This window comes from Linepithema humile, chromosome 5 (assembly GCF_040581485.1).
Source record: "Linepithema humile isolate Giens D197 chromosome 5, Lhum_UNIL_v1.0, whole genome shotgun sequence".
In the NCBI taxonomy this organism is placed as follows: domain Eukaryota; kingdom Metazoa; phylum Arthropoda; class Insecta; order Hymenoptera; family Formicidae; genus Linepithema; species Linepithema humile.
The window spans coordinates 24,032,101-24,044,371 of record NC_090132.1 but is presented as its reverse complement, the minus strand read 5'-3'; the positions used below and the strand labels follow the sequence as shown (position 1 = coordinate 24,044,371).

The 12,271-nt window shown below is 35.8% G+C and overlaps 2 protein-coding genes across 5 annotated transcripts in view; one reads left to right on the top strand and one right to left on the bottom strand.

Annotated features, from left to right (window-relative positions):
- Nucleotides 1-9,954, top strand: part of LOC105675175 (myosin heavy chain, clone 203-like) — a 43,103-nt gene extending 33,149 nt beyond the window's left edge. The window contains exons 1-9 of one of the 4 annotated variants that reach the window (XM_012372135.2): nt 4,937-6,704; nt 7,127-7,247; nt 7,335-7,461; nt 7,555-7,699; nt 7,771-8,046; nt 8,122-8,287; nt 8,373-9,008; nt 9,210-9,362; nt 9,440-9,954. In XM_012372135.2, the coding sequence (XP_012227558.2) occupies nt 6,384-6,704; nt 7,127-7,247; nt 7,335-7,461; nt 7,555-7,699; nt 7,771-8,046; nt 8,122-8,287; nt 8,373-9,008; nt 9,210-9,362; nt 9,440-9,495 (2,001 nt within the window). In that variant the 5' untranslated portion in view covers nt 4,937-6,383 and the 3' untranslated portion in view covers nt 9,496-9,954. The other 3 variants (XM_012372137.2, XM_012372140.2, XM_012372138.2) reach the window with 3 other exon arrangements.
- LOC105675173 (uncharacterized) overlaps nt 1-12,271 on the bottom strand; it is a 130,553-nt gene that overhangs the window by 27,491 nt on the left and 90,791 nt on the right. The window lies entirely within an intron of this gene.

Below are 12,271 nucleotides of genomic sequence, written 5' to 3'. Positions count from 1 at the left end.
GTCAGGTCAAATGTTGAAGAAAATTGATATTTAACTACGACGGTGGATTTTAAATTAAAAAAATATTTACTGCCTCTCAAATCGTAGGTGGACAAAATTTCGATTTACAGTTTTCAAATATTTTGGGAAAGCGTAATACTAAATTTATTATATGTCCCAAAAAAGTATTTTAAACTATATATTTTTGAGAGATTGTATTATTAAAGAATTTTTTCATGAGCGACGAACGATAAAAAAGAAATACGACCTCTCGACGCGTCTCATCTCGTCGACGAGACACGGATTTTTCACAGCCGGCGAAAAATAGAGGCGCGCGTTACATATGCGGAATTCTATGACGCGTAACTGCTGCCAGGGCGACGAATTCTCACCGCTCCACTTGGTGCCATTGGTGTAAAAGCGTAAAAGCGTACAACCCCGAGAAATAAGAAGAGGAGGCGCGTGAGCGCGCGGTAACGCGCGCGAAACAGAACTGAAAACAAGAGGAGTCAAATGCGAAATGTAGTGCGAGAAAAAATTCGCTAATTAAAAGATAAATATAATATCGTTTGGCGGTGAACGCGCGTTCTTGGAAATAATGATGTAAAGTAAATCATTGACTCTCCTGCTTGAAAAGTCACGTAAAGCTAAACAAAAAATAATATTGAAATTTTATATAATTAAATTTTATTTTTGGTTTACGAATAGCAGATTTATTATTTGATGCGTTTAATAATTTTCTCAGCAAACACAACAATATTATTTCAACGGATTCTTCGCATACGATGTAAAAAAAATGAATATTACATTAAAAATAATTTTCGTTTGAAATCAATTTAATTAAAAATAATTTATGGTATATTACATTTTGCCGATTGCCCCGCAGATAGAATGCAATTCGGCTTGTGTTTGCCGGCGTATAATTCAATTAAGTTCGCCTGTGAGCAATCACTGGTTGACTTTCACGTGCAACCTCACCTCTTTTCTATACACACACTCTCCTTCCGCTTCACATACCCGGCAATAAATAATTGATTTCGAATAAGCGGTGAGTGCGTTTCGCTGTTGCGATGTTAAGGGGATATGCAACTATATCGAAGTTGAGTAACAAGCATGCTAACACTCCCGGATTGAGTTACCGTCTCCGTCAGGATAAAATATATCCACGGATAATGCATTACGTAAGAATTAAATTCGCTTTGAGAAGTAGTTAACGCATTGTTTGTTAGAAGCTTACTCTCGGTAGAATGTATGTAAAATGACATTGAAGTCGGATTAGAGCTCAGTGCGCGGTGTTCGCAACATATTCGTGCATTCGTCTCGCTCGACGCATCCCTTGCACCAAGCGCAAGATTAACGTCTACGAGCGAGTGTGGTGTCGCGATAAGAGTTATCGTTCCTATTTCAGAAAAAGTAATTACATTTTTTACGTAACATTTTACATTTTACATTTTTTACATTTTAGGCACAATGCCGCTCTGAATATCGTGCGAAAATTTGTAGCTTGGAAAAATTTGAGTTGACTTTAATGTAAATAATATAGAGAACAGATTTTATATGACACATCCGTGCTCTCATTCTCGCAGTAATGTTCGCAGCAGTTACACAGCTTAATTATACAGAGGAATAATGACGTCAGACAGTTGACCTGGGGCAGTGATAAGAGTTATTCACTCATGCAAAACACAGTACGCTCGCTGCAATTCACAAGGAAGCATTATAATCAACAAAACCTCTATAGAAGATTATATTCTGCATTTTTTTTTCACTTTTAAATGCATCTACATTTGTTTAAAGTTTTGAAAGCATTAATTTTAATTATTTGATGTTCACTATCTACAATTACATTAATATTAATTTTTATTATATAACACCCCCTGCAGTGTGTGTGTGCGTGTGACGATAATAATATTTAAATTTAATATCGTTATAATCAGTGCGTTACATCTATGTTATAAAATATTAATTATGTAGGATTACTACGCAACATTGCGTGACAAAATGAATTATCGTCGCTTTGTGTAACAAACACGTTTAACAGGTGGTAACCTTTTTAATGCATAGAGTAACGGAATAATATTCTTATCTCGGGGATTATCTCCGGAAATGAGTTTCGGGTGAAGATTATACCTGCACCGCTTTCTGACTCCCTGGCGTACAATAAATTCGACGAAATAACAGCGTCATGGTGCGATTCGCAAAATTTGTGGATTCCCCCCCCCCCTTCTCTCTCTTTCGCGGATTCAGTTTTCAACCCGCCCCATCAGTTATTTCCGAAGACGGAGAAAAAGGGTTGTCTTCCCGAATTCGCCTTCCGTGCTAATCTTCGCAACCGTCAGACATTTACCATTCGGCAGATTATACATGCGGTTATAACCGCATATATTTTACGTATATATACGTAAAATATACTGCGCTGTTAATTTAAGCTGGTTCGTTGAAATAAAATCTCAATAAAACTATACAGACTGCAGGGGAGATAAACGAAAACCCTATAATCAGATGCGGTCGTCGCGGAAAAAAATTGCAGGATCAATGCAATTCTCGAATAAGCGTAATTTTACTTCACGTTTCGTTTACATAGCTCTGCTTAAATTACTCGAGCGTGAAATTGACTCGGTCATCGCGTTAAAATTCATTGTATGAAAGAGAGCGCCGTAAACTTAGTTCATCGCGAACGATGTAGATAGTAAAAAAGTGTACTATTGATGACGGTAAAGTGAAATTTTTTTTAAAATCGCTGACATCTCCTGCATGCCGGCATTTTCGCTAATGATATCGCTGAATGCTCAGCGAGAACTTTGATCGCCCTACTTTTACTCGCTCGTCCATCTAGCTTCACAGTTTCCGTCAGCAGGGTTGTTATTATTTCTCTTTTTTATCTCTGTGAAGTCAACGCGATGCGATTTGCGAGAAATTAATGATCAAGAAGAAAAAAAAAGTCGTATGCGAGACGTTTCACTTTCATAAGGACTCCAAAATATGCTTCAGAAGCTTCGAAAGATATAAATTCGATTCCAGTCCGAAACTGTTTCCCGCGATTTGATTCGCTTGGAAGCACACAGCGATTCGCACAACGTAAAAATTAACAGAGCGAGAGAAAGCTTTCAGTCGGGACTGTGCGTTCATTCTTCAACTCTTTACAGTTTTATACTGCAGACGTATTGATTTTACTTACCAGCGGCATAGAAAAATAGATAATGAAGAGCTGAACGAAATAAAAAGGTAGTAAAAAAGGAAATTAACTGTGGGTCTTTGCAGTCCACTTTCTGCCTTGCATTCAATAAAAGCTGTCTCTTTAAAGTCTTTTTTACTGAAAGTAGCATCGATATTCGCAATATGCATGCACATTCTAACTGACAATAAATGTTTCTTTCAAAGACCAATTCTATAAACTTTCCTTCTATAAACTTTTCATAACTATAATGGCTTATTGATATTGAGTAAAAAATGTATGTATGGAGCATGCACAGAAAATGTATCACATTTCATACTTAGTTAACAATGACACTATTTTATACATAATGTTGTCAGTGAAAGAGCGTAAAGATTTGTTATTTATCTTTTCACCAAACATGTTTCATAATAATTATTTAATAGTTTTTCATAATTATTTTCGTGACTCTTTAACGGGACTCCAAGCAGCGTGCAATCATTTATTTATTTTCGGCCTGCTTACGAACAGGTTTTGTTTTCTTGACAGACACCGGCAGCTATTTTTGCGGAATAACGAAATTTCCCTTTATTTTCGGCGAGGCATGAAAGAGACGACGCGAGAGATTAATCAGTGGTTTCCACGAGACCTACTTTCCCGTTTCCGTTCTACGAAGTTCCACGGCCCTTCTACCTCGTTCCCTCCATTGAAAACTTTCATCCATTTATAAAATCTACCGTGTGTGTTGTTAACGTGTGTGCTCGCTTAAAGGATCCCCCTATGACAGAAATTACTCGTTACTTGGCGCGCGAACGAGCTTGCAGTTTCCTCCCTAGAAGAGCAAACTACTTCGTGGAAGATACGCGTTGTGTATGCTGCGCTATGTTTTTCTTCTGCGGTGAGCGAAATCGATTCCGGAGATGTGCGCTGGCTCGGCATTCGCGGCAGTATTTATCCTACGTTTTTCAAGCAATACCAATAAACATTCATCTACATTCTGGTGATCAATTATTGGCGCAGCTGTGAAGGGATGCTATTCGTGTCGGGTTGCGTACTATTTTTTTTTATGGTAGCCGCCGCGCTTTGCTGCTGTTTCAATTTCGTCGGAGCGAGAGCATTGCCATCCATGAAAGATTCATAATCTCGATATTTTGTTATCGTACGTGTCTCTGCGTATGCGTCGCACGTAAATCTCTCGCACTCTTCCAGCAGAATTTCATTCAAGGAAAACGATTTGCAGATAGATTGTACTAACGTCAGAGCAGGCTATTTGTAAAAAATGTTTAAAAAATCGAAGCATTCCCTTGGGAATATCGCGTGCATATATACATATAGGTTTTCAATCGACAGAGCCCTTTACTTATTTCTCATAGTTGCATCAATAACAATTTTCACAATTATAAAGAATAATTGAAATACGATAAATGTCTTTTATGTGGATTTTTTTGTTGCTTTAAATCGCAAAATAATTTTTGCAAGAGTAATGTAGTAAAGAGAGAAATATTGTCCGACGAGAGACGCTATTTTATTCAGTGATAACCCATTTTACAAAACATTGATAACCCCAAGTATTCATGGGCACGGCATAGACAGTTTAGTCTTTATGGTTTCTGCTCACGCTTTGCGCGGTACGATTTAGTTTCATAGCAGAATAGAAGCTAGTAACAATACGGACGCACCATAAATTATGCCGTGAGCTTCAACAGTTTTCACATTCTATCTTTGTGCGTTACATAAAATAATAATTAGTTTCTATTCCCGTGCTGCTAAACGTCACGTTTAATATTGTTAAAAAAATCAGAATTACTATCTAAAAAAATACTTGATTTTTTCTTTATTTAAGAAAAAATCTTGAACACACTTCTATTAGACTTCAGAAAACTGAATTTTATTTCATGAAGCAGCTCAGTCTAACCGAAAACTCCTCCATTATTCGTGCCATCGTTCTCTTCGCTACTCGGCGCATTTACAAATCTTGCACGATGAAGTGCGCCACTCCAAGAAAGTGCACCGCGTGTCCGGGAGTAAAAGTAGCGCAGCACACTGACTAGGATGCCAGTGTAAGTAGAAGAGGAGCAGTTCGCGCAGCCATCCTCCACCACACGTATGCAGGAGAGTAATGCAGAATATACTGCTGGCGGTCCAGGCCAGTTTGACCCAAATGTAGACTGGGTTGGCCGACAGCCAGCATGCCATGTTCCCCGAACGTCCCTCATCCACGAGTAAGCGGTCAACCCAAATCTTTACTTATATTTTTCCAGCAGAGAATCGGCCACACTCTAGTCGAATACGCGGCGCGCCAATATCAATTTTCGCAGCCGATAAGTTGATCGACTGTCACTCGCTTTCATTAACTTGCAAACCGCGCGACTAGTTTTTCCTGCACGAATATATCTCTATAATTGACAAAAGGATCGAATCGATGCTCGTGACAATTTAAACAATTTTATCGTGGTGATAATATTCAAATCCTTTGCAGAATAAATTGATTTTGAAATGTTTTACCTCTAAATTAAAATACTTAATTAGAAATATGTGATTTTTGAAACTTCTCGACTTATTTTTTGTTATTTTTTGGAATAATAATCTAAAAGTAATTTTATTAACTACTTAATAATTTACTAAATAAATATATATTTGCAAAATTGATGAACTTCTATATCACAATTATAAGCTTTAAAAATTAATATTTTTAATTAAAAACAACAAAATTATTGCTTAACCTTTCTACAAAATTAGTAATAATATTATTATATTGTAAATGCGCCGATTAACGAAAAGAAATTATTTATTATCAAGAGATTATTTATTTACTACATATTGAAATTTTTATTTTCTATTATTGTGTGAAATTACTATTTAATTTTTTATTATTGGCAACTTGGACAATGATATATTTTTATTGAATCTGAGCAAGTGATTGTTTCATCAATAGTTTGTTAAACAATCAGATTACAATCGTTTTGTAAACGCGCGATAAAAAGTCATAAAAGAGAGCATTATGTTTCAAGTGTATATTGTATTTACATCTTTTGTTATCTTATTAATCTGTTTGATATACCTACAAGTTTTGATATACAAGTTATTTCACAAAAAAACAGTGATTTTCAGGATACTTTTTCTATATTTTTAGATGTATTTATTTTTCTGATAACTAAGTGAACCGGTTGCGCTCCTGTCAAGAACGATACAGATAACTCCGAGTATTAAATATTATACGTATACCGTTGGGCAAAATACGTCGGAATTTATGATCAATTCGGTCATATTTTTCGCTCCGTTCGCTATCTTCACTGTGCACTCGTTACCACCATCATCTCTTCCCGTGATCGGGGCCACATTCGTGCCAAAGTACACCGCGAGGATATATGGGGTGACGCGCGGTTGGTGGTCCACTTTTAACGAACCTCAGTCTGGAGTTACGACCGTTCGACAAACAATTGAACTTTCTCGAAGTAAACTAAACGGCGACCGACCGTCTGCCGAAAATACCAAAATTTTTGCGGTGCGAAAAGAGTGCGAGGAAAACGTACGACGGAGTCTCGCTAACTTCGCTTTTCTTTCACGCGCAGTAAGTAGACTCGTGTTTGTAGTGCACATTTCGTGCGAAACTTGCGAATTCCGCAGAAGTTTGCGTCGAAAGTGTCGTAAACGAGGGCCAGCAGTGAACAACTAAACAAACTTCTAATACACATTTTGCCATTATAGTTGGTGCTTACAAAATATCCGATCATTTTTATTCATGATTTTTATCGATAAAAGTTGTAAAATGCTTTTTGAAGTTTATATTTTTTCTCTAAAGTTATATTTGCCGTTTAATTTCAGAATTATGGAAGCAGATTAAGTGCTTAATTTTTGTAAAATTATATTGTATTGAGCACTTGAAAATCGCTCATAACCTTAAAGCTGCCAAATTGCCGAAGCATATCACTTTAACAAAGATATATAATCATATAAAAAAAATACAATTTCGTAAATCTTTTGCTCTAACAGGTAAAAATGGATAATATGAATATAATGGATAATCAATTGAATTACGACGATCCTCAGTTTGTGACAGTACTAGAAACTTGTTTGAAAATAGAAATTGCGACGGCTAAGGAAGAGCTGAATAGTAAGTAAAGTGTACATAATATTCATACAGCATAATATTCTATGTAATTCAAAATTAAAAAAAAAAAATTCTACCAATAATTTTTAGCTAACATGACGGAACTAAAGAGACTGAAGACAATAATACGTGCTGAACTCGACAAAAGGAAGCAACTTAAGGAAAAATCTATGCAAATGGACAAAATTAGAGCGATATTAAGCAAGACTTTAACAAAGTAAGTAAAACAATTATATATATGCTTAGCTATATTAATATTTTTGTACGAAGTTTTTCTTTACACATATTGCAATTTTGCCGTCTTATATAGATCATACGAAAGCATTCGCGAAGTTTCGGATAATCTAGAAATAATGAAAGCGAATGCCGATGATCAATACAAATTAATTCAACTTCAATCGCAGGAGTATCAAAACATCGTTGCCGAATATAAGCAAACATGGCATGCTTATCATGTTAGTAGCAAGTTTCGTTACAGCTCACAAGTTTAGAATTTAATAACCAAAAGTGAATGATTCGTGAATAGGCTATGTACGAGAAGTTTCCGTTGGCGAAAGCCAGGAACGCGGCCAAAATCAAGTTGGAGAAACTTAAAATCGAGTACATGGTCATAACTTTTAAGAAAGCAGAAATGACGACGATCATCAAGCAGAAGCGAGATATCGACTGGATCCGAACACGCAGCAAGATAATTGAATTCGCCACCGTAATGGTGGAACGTTCGAAGTTAAAAGAAAAGTTAAGGAAGCTCAAAGTGGATGTGAATTATCATACAAGAAAATTGCATTCAATCGAAGGGGAGGTCTCTCTAGATTGCATCACATTACTTTTCCTTATATTCGACTTAAATAGGCATCTAATTCATCCATTGTTATAGCTGCAAGTGCTACGCAAGAAGGAAGAGGATCAGAAAACACTTAGGAAACAAAAAATGCTGGAAATGGCACCGCCAAAAATTAATATACCGTATCGAGAAATATACGCTCAAAATCAGATGCACAAGAAAGATCAGGAATGGAAACAAATTACGGAGTTCTTTGACGGTAAACACTAATTTCGCACTCTGTGTTCAAAAGACGGAATAAGAAAGTTAATTCACATTAATAAATATGTCAATTTGTTTAACAGATAATATATCGGTCAATACATTGGCTTTAGAAGAATTATGCATAAACACAATATCACCTGAGATAATAGACGTAGAACTGGAACAGGAGAGCAATCCAAAATTTACTGCAGTTCAGGAGGAAAATATTTCTAATTTAGAAAGTACTGTCTTTTCTGAAAAAACTAATACGCGCGCCGCTTCGGTGGCACCGGATGTGGAAGCAAGTGCTGAAAAAATGGTCTTAATAGACGATGATGTAGAAATGAAAAAGACTCACGAGCAAGAGACACAGGAGTCACGCGAGACTGTTAAAGCACCAAGCTTCCGTACAAAAGAAAACTCGCTCAAGCATAGCGCGCCCAAGAATACACAGAATGAAGTTGAAGCAAAAAGAATTCGCCTTCAAAGCGTGGATAGCAGAGCAAGTAGTAAAATAACTGTTCCTCAGCAGTCGGTTATTGTCAAGAAAGTGGATTTGAAATCTCCACCTACGTCGTTTCCAAAAATTCGATCGATAGAATCAGTGCACTACAACGTTATGCCGATTACGCCGACACCTGTTCAATGTAACGCATTAGCCAGATCAAGTAATGTATCCCCTGCGTCGCGTTACGAATACTGTGAGAGCGAAATGTCCTTCGATCAAATGTCAAAAGGTTGTAATTCTCGAATTATTCAAATATGGATATATTTTTCTATGGAAAATTATATATTTATTTTGCAATTATTTTTGTTTTATCTGCTATAAAAAATTTTTATAACTAATTAATAACTTTTGTAAATCTATATTTTAATCGAATATGTATTAATTATTACATAAACAGATCTAATTTTGCAACAAGTTTTATGTATCATAGGTCTATCATCATTGTGCCACGACTCGCTGTGCAATTATAAATTATCTCCAACTTCCAATATATCGTCTATGTATATCGACGAAGACACGCGTATGGCTTCTCCTCCAAAACGTACTTTGCAGGATAAAAAACAGGCCGATGACAGGACATTACGTATTGAAATTTTCTTATCTCAAATATTCATAATTAACTTCACCGTCTTGGAATTCTTAATTTTACTTTCTTTTCAGCATTTGACTTTAGCAATTTTCTGAAGAAGACGAAAAATGACTTCACTTTATTTTGAATAAAGAGGAGGAAGATTATTTATCATTTCATTCTTATGCAAAATATGCAGTCCAGTATAATTTCAACAATGACATATTAGAAAGTTCTATAAGTTATATAAGTTCTATATCTATTGTATGTTCTATATGTTATATGTATATATATGTTACATAACACTCGTATATGTATGCTATATATACGTATATTTATATCACATAGTACTTTAGTTTCATATTACGCGTATTAATTAAGCGCGAAAAGTGATTTTTTTCTTTATTATTTCATTTATAATTATACAAATAATAAAAAATTTATAAAATTATATTAATGCAATATGTTGATACTTGAAACAATCGCTCAAACTTCGTAATCTGAAATATTGCTTGAGGTCACCGAATTATATTATGCAGTAAAAAGTTAACTTTGCCTATGTACTTGAGAAGTTAACGGCGTTTACATGGTCCCAAAGTAATTTTAGATTCTTACAAGGAGTTAAATAGCTAATATGTATCCTGTATGTACGGGCGCATCCGCAGCCCGTAGATATCAACTGCGACAACTTCGCGGCATGCATTAAATAAATGCTTGCTCACCGAGTCGCGATTATGTACTCTCCGCGAGTTTCGGTCTCCTTTACGCGTGTACTATGTTTCGCAATTTTGGCTACCGCAATTTTAGTAGAGAGCGCCGAGCGAGTTACAGCCGCTTACTTCCGCCGGGAGAAACAAAACCGGAGGAGAAATAAGACAGAAAGGAAGGAAAGTCTCTTATGCTCTCCCAGGTGGCGAAAAAGAAAAAGCACTCAGCTTTAATAAAAATAGGTCCTCGTTAAAATCCTACTTTCTGCACTCGCTTCGCGAGAACATTGCGACTCGTTTGTAATCACGCTATGATTGCAGTCTAATGGGCGATAATATCTCGCAAAGCCTTATAAAGTTTTTTAATTACTTCTGAAATTCTCATTAGGCTTCCATTTAACGTTTCCGCAATACGTACATTTTTCTTTGCTACAAACACACATGGATACTTAATTTTAAGATGAAAAGATACGTATCGCATACACGTGTCTCTTTAAATTACAATCAACGCTTGTCTTGTGTCATAGAAAATGCTTTGAAGCATAAATATTCGGAAACCGTTTCCTCGTGCGATGCCTTTTGTGAATGGTAACGACGCCTAATTAAACAAGGAAAGAATACGGAAGGAAATTTCGGAGCGAAATTGCCAGTTAGATGGACACGTTGCTAGCCGTTTCTCGGTAATTGGTAGAAAAAGCACCAAGCACGCGATATGGGGTAACTTCTTAATCCCTCTCTTCATTCTCCTCCTCCAGGGTTTAATCACATCAGCTGATGTAATTGATATAAATTAACCCGCTCGCTCGAGCGTTTCATTTGCGTCGCAAGGAGGAAGAATACGAAAGTTTGTTATTACCTGTCGTAACTTCGGGGAGCCGCCGTTTCCCACGAGGAGCCGAAGCTTCTAACCGAGAGAAATTGTGTCCTTTTATAAGCCAATGTAACGGTAGGAAGCCGACTATCAAGCTATTTTATTTCAAAAGTTTCGCATTGAGCTACGAGGAAGATAAATGGGACATTTAATGGCGCAATCGTCGAACCAGCGTCTTCCGCTTCGTGAAAGAACTTTAATCGATAATATCATTCAGAAAATTCTCAGTTAAGTTCCAATTCGAGTAATCGCTTCATTGTTGCCCGCGAAATGTATTATTATATATAGATTACGTAGTATATTTTGAGGGAATAAAAAAAATCGATTTTAAATTAATTAATTATTGAGATCAGCAATTTTTGATACTGCAGATAAATATTATATTGTGATTTATATGTTTATGGCACAAAAAGTGCGGCTCTTATCGCCTGAATCCAATGTTATTCGAAAGCCTTGTAACTTTTTTTGCGCGACGATCTTTCTCTGGCCGTACATGCTGGAGCTTTATGGATACGTGACTAGAATGCGTCGTTTATGCCTCGGCACGTCTACGAGATAACTCGCCATGTTCTTCAAGCAAGCCTTTCCATTCCAGCGAAACTCAATTGGAAACTTAGAGCGCGCGATAATTTATATTTATTAACTCTACTTGTAATATACTTGCGTATATTTTGTCATGAAGACGAATTTACTTCTTGTAATCGATCGCTCTTACGCCAATGAACGTATTTATGTATTGTAGCCTGTTCTTGCATCACAGGTCGTAATTTGAGTTAATTACTCCGTACACGAGCTAATGGTGTCTTGTTTATAAGGTACGGCTTGTAACAATGGTGTATAATGATACCGTACATACATCAATTAACACAGTGAACGACAAGATTTATTAATTACATGTAAACAAAAGAAGTAAATTTCTTCCTGTAATTAAATGAGTAAATATATTTTCTAACAACATGCTATGCAATTTGTCTTTTAAAAATATATAATTCATGTAATATTTGTCGTAAATAATGCTGAAATATTACATTATTCATATTGTGCAAAAATTATTTGTTTCTATAAACATGAAAGAAAGCTTCAACGCTTCAAAGATTAATTCTGCATCATTACCTTTATTATTTGCGATAAATATTGTGTGAATTATATATTTGTTTTTTTTAAACAAGTAGCACAGCACATTGTCGCGAAATCTTTTAATCATAAGAGGGACATTTACTTCATGTATAATTAATAAATCTTTTGATGCTCGCAGCTTTAATTCATTCTTATTTCTTACAGTAATTATTTCGCTAAATTGCTTAATAAACAATTACTTCGTAAACACGGGTAAAATGAGTCGTTAA